General features: G+C 42.5%; 1 protein-coding gene across 1 annotated transcript in view; it reads right to left on the reverse strand.

Moving 5' to 3' along the window:
- Nucleotides 1-3,473: 3,473 nt before the first annotated feature.
- Nucleotides 3,474-8,448, reverse strand: part of LOC105557356 (zinc finger BED domain-containing protein 4-like) — a 6,670-nt gene continuing 1,695 nt past the window's right edge. The window contains exons 2-4 of the mRNA XM_012004572.1: nucleotides 8,240-8,374; nucleotides 5,147-5,451; nucleotides 3,474-5,074 (exon numbers count right to left, since the gene is read on the reverse strand). Of these exons, the coding sequence (XP_011859962.1) occupies nucleotides 3,474-5,074; nucleotides 5,147-5,451; nucleotides 8,240-8,374 (2,041 nt within the window). The remainder of the gene's footprint in view (nucleotides 5,075-5,146; nucleotides 5,452-8,239; nucleotides 8,375-8,448) is intronic.

An 8,448-nucleotide genomic window follows, 5' to 3' on the forward strand; every position in this document is an offset into this window, starting at 1 on the left:
CTATATTACATTTCAATATTAATTTCCTAGTTATATGTTGGATAGCTTTCAATAATATATGTTTTAGAGATTACGTACGAAATATTTCTCTGAAATGTTTCGTAATATTTCTGAAATATTTCAGTGAGAAGGATCATAAATGATTTCGATAAAACGTTTCAGAAATACTTCTGAATGATTTCAATGTTACATTTCAATATTAATTTCCAAGGTATCTTTTGGAAAGCTTTCAATGACATGTGATTTTGATGAAACGTTTCAAGATATTTCTGAATGATTTCAATTTTACATTTCAATATTAGTTTCCAAGTTATCTTTCGGAAAGCTTTCTGAAACTTGTTTTGCTGTGTGGGATCTCTTAGGAAAATTTTTTTAACTCACCCTGTATATTACCTATAAAAACAAGACCTATATTATTCAGGCTCTCATCACGTAAAGCCGGTATTGCGACATAGTACACTTTTTCACATTCCTTGCAACAGTTCCATTCAGGTTTCAAGTATACCGTGATATTTGCTGTGATTATCTCTGCATATGTCAAATACGATGCTGTTGATTGCTGACAATTAAGATTGCTTCTTTTAAAAAGAATACGTTTACAACTGGACTGGATCACAATTGTGATGAGATAAGGGAGAATTACAGAATTTTCCTCCAGGTACGTTGTTTGAATATTTTTGCTACAAATATAATAACGCATTTGTTAAAGTGATCATACATTCCGAGTTTTTCGGAATAGTTCCAAATTTTCATGCTTTGTTCCGAATATTTTGACAGGTCATTCGGAATGCCTGTTTGTCGTCTCAAATTCAATTACTTTGGCCCCAATTTGGCTCAAGTCATAAAACATTACTTGATGTAAATAAATTATTAGATTGATCTGAAATTTTGAAACTAACAATAAGATGACTATTTTTATGTATACAGGGTGTCTGATGCAAAAGTAGCTAACTTGAAAATAGTGGTAGATTGGGTTAAACTAAGGAGAAATGTCATGTGCCGCGGTACAAAAGTAACAATAGTTATCGAGTAATTAATTTACACGTTTGAGCGAATGAGGATGCAGGAGACGGTAGGTCGGACTCGGAAGGCATTTAAGAAAATCGATCGATGAGCGGGAGGTGGAGCGACGCGCGAGATACACCGTGGTGGGAAAAAACCTAGGCGCGGCGGGGAGCGCGGCGCGGGCGGCGAGCGCGGCAGCGAGCGCGAGCGACGGGCGACCCGAAACATAAACATAGTATCTCGCGCGTCGCTCCACCTCCCGCTCATCGATCGATTTTCTTAAATGCCTTCCGAGTCCGGCCTACCCTATTCTGCATCCTCATTCGCTCAGACGTGTAAATTAATTACTCGATAACTACTGTTACTTTTGTACCGCGGCACATGATATTTCTCCTTACTTTAACCCAATCTACCACTATTTTCAAGTTGGCTACTTTTGCATCAGACACCCTGTATGTATAATACACCATGTAAACATATACATTATAGTATATGTTCGAGATTCATTTCTGAATCTCGGTCAGTTCGTCGCCGGCGTGATGGCAGCATCAGCCGGGTCAGATCGTGCAGCGCCGCAGGAGCGCTGCGCGCGCATGCCCGATCGCGACACGAGGCGACGGCGCTTCTTCACGTTCGTTACCGGGGCTTTTGGCTCATGGCAACCGTACCTAGTACACGCGTCGTGTAGTGCTTAAGACTTGAGAGTGCTCTTGTGGACTTTTCTCATCGAAGAATAGATTCAGTGCGGACACGTAGTGAACTCAGCAGTGCGACTCAACCCTGACAGCTCGGGATACAGCATCACTGGCGGCTCAAACTTACCACGCATCGCGCACGCCGGCGCCGCGTGGACACGGCTCACGGGCATCTACATCACGAGGCCGGTTCTCGATAAATAATATCGACCCGTGCAAGTGATTAAAGACTTCTCATCCACCGTTAATTCATAGACTGCTCAACTGTAAGCATCTTACTCTTATTAAACTGTGACACGATATTTTACCCAATTGATCCGAGTTACGATCACGTGATTTCTACCCTCGCAAGCGTGCATTCGTTCCCTGAGCCTCTCACCGCTAAGTCCTCTCACCCTGCTTCCATCCGCAGCGGTAACCAGCGAACTCTCCTCGCGAGATTCGCGAACAGTATACAATAAGTAATAAATAATATTAAATTGTTACTTATATATTTTTTTATTATTTTATTATAGCTGTATATATGATCGGTAAATATGCAGAATAGGTCACACCTCACCGATTTCCTCGCCACTTAGGTATGTTGTAGGGGAGAGTTTTCTGAGTAATTCCCTGCAAGAATCAAGTGGGGGACGGCATTGGTTTAGGAGATATAACAAATTGAAAACTGAAATGTTTAATACGTTTTTTGGTAAATATTTAGATAAGGTCAACCAAATGAACTTGATCTTGACATATGTTGTAAAGATCATGACCCTGAGTGACCTTCAAGAAGTTTTTGCTATCGGTCGGTGTTTATTAAAAAGTTATAAACAAAAATGTTTAACGACTAAAATATAATTTTCTGACATCCTATGTACAATAAATGCTTTCATTTACCTTCAGTATTGAACGCAGGTAAGGAAAGAGCAAGGGCGGGGGGAGGGCCAAACTAATTCCACGCGTTGTACGGTTCCACATGGGTTTACAACTTTCCACGTGAAGCGAGATCCACTCCACACCTCTGACATAGGGTGGGTAGGGTTATTTTTAACGAAGTGGAGCCCCCCCCGAAGGGGGGGCGGAACATACTGTCTCCACGCATACATTTTTCCATCTACATTTGGTGGAGGGGAGTCACTTATATGTGAGTAGAAAAATGTATGCGTGGAGACAGTATGTTCCGCTCCCCCCCCCTTCGGGGGGGCTCCACTAGTGATGCGACGATGTCTCTAAAAAAATCGATTTTCACAATCGATTAAATTTAACAAAAAAGAATTTGCGATTCGATTCATCGGAGTAAAATTAATCGATTATAGATAATCGATTAAAAATCGGATTTTTACTGGAGCCATATGTGTGTGTGGGTGCGCGCGCGTGTGTGTGTACACACCGACATGAGTTTTGCGAAAACGATAGATAACAACACAACTAGCACAAAGACATCAACATTTATAAGCACTCGACCAACTTCTGCTTAGACAAGAGAAACAGACTTCTGAAAGATAATCGTACTTCTAGTTTTTAAATATTACACAAGCTACAAATATCTCACAACTTAAGAATACTGATTAATACTAACTAATTATAACATAAAAATGTAAATAAGACAATGAATAATTATTAATTGTCTTCAAAGGTTTCTAGTAATAAAACGAATCCAATTGCAATATGCTATAAATCTTTTTATTATTTTATTGAAAAGTATTTAACGTTAAACTTTTTTGTATTGCCAAAATTTAAAAATATACTTATACTTTACGTTATCTTGAGTTTTACGTCGATTCGATGTATTCAGGTACCTGTATTGTAGTTCCAATATTTTTCAGGTAGAGATCCTAGAAATATAATCTGTGACGCTTTTTTTCCCGCGATTCTGCTTCTTTTCGCACTAATAATATCTCCGGCAGCACTAAACAAACGTTCAGATGGGACAGACGTTCCCACAATCACGAAGTATTTCATGGCGACTTTGTATACGTTTGGGTAAATATCCTTCAGTTCTTGCCAAACTTTTAATGGATCCTTGCTTCTGCTGATGACATTGGCATTAAGAAACTGTCGAAATTCGATTGGTATGCCACCAGGCTCGTCGCAATTTGTTGATGAAGATGCAATCAATTCGTCATGTACGTTCCACAAATCTTCTGTTTTTTCAGTAACATTTGATGTACTTTCTGCGACGGAAACAGTGGATTGAGGTCCTTCCTGATTTTCTTTCATCAACTGACAAATCTTGCTTATTGCTGTAGAAACAGCTAATGGGCTACGGAAGTGCAGTTTCTTAAAGCGTGGGTCCAGTAAAGTGGATGTAGCTAAAAAAATATTTTTTTCGACATTTAAATCTTCGCTGTGAAATCTTCTGTAAAGTTCTCGTAAAATATTTTTGTGCAGACATTCCGAAATATCATGTTCAGTTGTGAGTTTTTCCAAAGTTTTTATCAGGCAATTAACGATGGGGATGATTTTACTGCACGTGACGTAAGACTCGCTCGACATCTCAGTGGTAACGCGTTCGACCGGACGTAAAATGGCACAGGCATCTTTCAAAATTTGTAGCTCGGCGTGTGTTGTCATCTCTGGTATATCATCCTGCTTTTTTCGCGGAAGGGTAATCAATACGCTATTCACGTGATTTGCCAATTGAACGAATCTTTCGATCATATAAAAAATCGAATTCCAACGTGTTTCGCATTCCTGCTTTAATTTCAAAACCAGTCCGTCGTTTTTAAGATCCGATGTCTGCAAGTCCTTGAGTGCATCTTCTGCTTTCACACTACGTTTGAAGTATGTGACAATAGATTTCACTTTCTTTACCACAGTCTGGAATTCCGGTGTTGCAGTGATTGAGTTTGGGATAACTAGATTTAGGGTGTGAGCGAAACACGGCATATGTCTTCGATACCCAAACGTATCCCGTATTGCCTTCACGATGTTGGAAGCGTTGTCTGTAATTACAGCTACTACTGAATCGGCATTAATGTACCACTCATCTACTATCTCGCTTACAATTGTCGATATATATTCTGCATTGTGGCATTTTTCAAGCTCCTTTATTCCCAAAGATAGACATTCCAGTTGCATACCTTCAAAATTGATATAATGTGCGGTGATGCCAATATAACTCTGGGTATTAAATGTTTCTGTCCAGATGTCTGTAGTTAAACGAAGGGTGTCGATTTTTGAAAGCATGGTTTTAATTTTCGAACTAAGTAGCTCGTATTTTTCGTCTATCCGCTTTGTAATAGTTTTTCGACATGGCACAGTGTATAGAGGTGCCACGACACTTAAGAGATTCCTGAATCCTTTATCCTCTACCACTGAGAAAGGCTGTCGGTCTACCGCTATCATATACATGAGAGCGTTCGTAATCTTAGACGTTTTGCTACCACCATCTGAAATAATAAAATTCAAATAAGCTACGATATGCTTAGAGATATTCTTGATATGACTGTTCTATAAATTACCAGCGTATGCTTTGATTTTGTGAAAAGTTTTGTCGATGGATGGTTGCTTCTGGATTAGAGTCGAAGAATCCTCTGATGAACAAATTATACCGGGGTTACTCGCATTTGTCTTATGTATCGGAGTGTAAGATCTTGATCGTTTAATTGGAACAGTTGCCAATATTGATGGTGAAGCCGGACGAGATTCAGTCAATGTAGGGTCATCTTCGGATTCGTGATCGACAGACGTTTGCGTACAGCATATTGTTTTTTGTGCAGAATTATCTCCCGGATTAATATGTCCTGAGTGCTTTCGTTGTAGGTGGCTAATTAAATTAATCGTGTTTCCATGGTTTTTATAAATCTTTTGACACAGGGTACATCGTACTGAAATGTCGTTAAGCTTTATGAAAAACTCATGCACAGAACTCTTTCTTCGTTTTTGGATAAGATTTGAGACAGACATTTTGTTGAAATAAATCTTAAAAAGTCAACTCGCCTTATGTTCACATTCGTTTCAATGTATCACCAGCTCTTGATTCGCTTCAGTGTATCACGAGATTCACGAGTCATTTGTTTTGTTTGGACTTCCCGCTTTTTGCCCCTTTATTACACAAGTAAGGCTGGATTCAGACTGAACGCGGTAAGCGATGAGCGACGAGCGATATCCAATGGACGTACAGTCTTTATAGGAAAACTATACGCTTTCCCATATAACCTGTACGCCCATTGGATAATCGCTCGTCGCTCATCGCTCATCGCGTTCAGTCTGAATCCGTAACGTTGCCGCGCGGCGGAACTTGGCTAGGGAAACCAGCACTAGCCAATCCACATCCGAGCGCACGAGACGTTGATTGGCTAGTGCTGGTTTCCCTAGCCAAGTTCCGCCGCGCGGCAACGTTACCACGTCCAGTGGGCAGGAGCCATGAGGGTGCAAACTCATAGAGCGAAACGGTGTACGCAGAAAATCGCGGAACGGAAGCCTTGACCAATCACGAGTGTTCCGATGTTTTCGTGATTGGTCGAAGCTGTCGTTCCGCGATTTTCTGCGTACACCGTTCTGCTCTATGGGTTTGCACCGTGATCCGCGATCCGCAATACGTAGTATTCGACTATGATTAGTCAATTTCTTAAGGCTTAGGGTTTAATCTCTATTGTAGATGGGCACGAATTTGCTAACTGTAAAATGTCGCCACCACTACGCGGCGCTGTAGTACACCCGCTCGTGAGTATAGGCCGGTATTCAATACTCTGATTAATGTGTTCGCGGATTAATTACCCGCTTGTTTGTGTGTGTGCGTCTTATATAAATAAGGACGACATTTATGCCGATACGTGTATGTACAACGCTGAAACCGGCGTCCCATGAATTTGCACCTTAAGGGCCATTGCACACAACGTTGCATAGCTGCATATGCATAGCACAAGAGCCTTCTAAGCCAATGAGTATCGAGCATTAAGTCGCCATATTGATTTACATCGCATGTTCATTGGTCTAGACAGTCTTATGCTATGCAGTTATGCAATTTTATATGCGATAAGCCCGGGTCTACAATAGGTGTAGTAAGCCTTAAGCCGTAAGAAATTGATCGATCACAAACGATTATTCTCCTCACTTTAGACTGTGATTGGTCAATTTCTTACGACTTAAGGCTTACTACACCTATTGTAGACCCGGGCTTACAGATAAAGTAAGCCTGGCGTAAATCCTTGTGTTCATGATCCAAGAACTTGTCCAAGTTCCAGTTCCGAGAAATATGTAGTCAATCAAATTGCATCTTTTACGGAAAAGCTGCAAGATGATTGGTTACACATTTTTTGGCTCGAGAACATTGACTGAGTTCTAGTCTCATAGACGCAAGGCTTCAAGCAATAAATAAACACTAAAAATTGTTACCGTGGAATTCTCTGTCATTATATATACAAATTTGAAAATAATCAATTACCCAAAAAATCGTGAAAAAGTAATCGATTCATAAATAATCGACCGTCTGAATAATCGATCAAAAATTGCGATTAATTTTGAGAAAAAGATCGATTCTCAAATAATCGAATCAGAATCGCGCATCACTAATGCTGACGTGCGGGAACGGCCATTTGAGTTCCGCCTTTCGTGTCTTGCGCTGCTTTTGACGGGGTTATTCCGGTCGGGATGCTGCGCTTCTCGTGCGGTGATCGTGCCTTGATGGGGCCGGGATGGATTGACCGCGTTGTTCCGAGCGTGTGCGCGGGGGACGTATAAACTTGACCGCGGCTCCACGTTGTGTTGCGCGGTGTTACGTGGAGTAGAATCCGTGTTCTGGTTATGATCCTGCTAGTTCAGCGCCGGGTCTAACCACTGACTGTACATATATTTTAATGTGTTATATGTGTGTTAATAAGTGGCGGGCAGAGGTAAGGATATGTTGCCCGTCACTAACTTGTTTGTTGCAGGTAGACGAAGTGCGCTTGCCTTTCTAAAGGCACGCACGGGTAATAATAAAATACGGACCTGCCTTGTCACATCGAGGGATATCGTTGAACGAATATTATATTGTGTGTCCCCTCTTTTCCTCTTTTCAGGTTAAGTGGAGTGAAGTGAGTGCTCGGGGACGGTTTTCTGCCGCGATTCGGGGGTTCGCGACGGTTTGCAGGTTAGAATCACGCGACCCTGGAAGATGCTCGGAACCGTTGTGGGAATTGTGACGGGGTGCACGGGCCGGCCCGTGCGGTCGGCGTCGCGTGTTACTCGCGGGTGGACTTAATTGCGGTCACGTAATTGGCGCCGGGGAGAGCGGGCGTACGTGTATGCGATTCCTGCTCTCCCTAACCCCTCGTGACCTGCTTCTTTCAAATGAAGGATACGCGAATTGTGTATTAGAGTGGGTGTGACTCGTGGGGAACGGGGCGGCCGAGCCCTGTCATTGAGACGTTTCGTGCCACTGATCGCGGGCTTCTGTGGATGGCCTAGACCGCGGTGGAGCCGCGTGTCCTGGCGGGTAGCCAGGACTCGCGGCTCCACCTTCGAGGTTAGCTACCCTGGCTGTCTGTCGGGCCAAGCGTATGGGTGGCTTCTTGGAATGCGGGACGAATCTTTGAGACGATTAGTTAGTTCCCGAAGAGGTTATGTCTTGCCGGTTCGGATCGCGCTTTACAGGACTGAGTACTGGTTTTTTGGCCGTTGTACCGTTTTGGGATGGGGTGTGCCGGGGGTTGGATTGCTTCCGTCTCTGTCTTAATCGTGGTGGTCCTTGTCCTGGCGCGGCTTTTCTGAAATATAAATTGAAGCTTAAGACCGCGTATGGCTTTCGATCGCGGGGAGCGGGGCATGCCGTACTCTGCGC

This window comes from Vollenhovia emeryi, unplaced genomic scaffold (genome assembly GCF_000949405.1).
Source record: "Vollenhovia emeryi isolate VEMERY1.0 unplaced genomic scaffold, V.emery_V1.0 DF939511.1, whole genome shotgun sequence".
NCBI classification, from domain to species: domain Eukaryota; kingdom Metazoa; phylum Arthropoda; class Insecta; order Hymenoptera; family Formicidae; genus Vollenhovia; species Vollenhovia emeryi.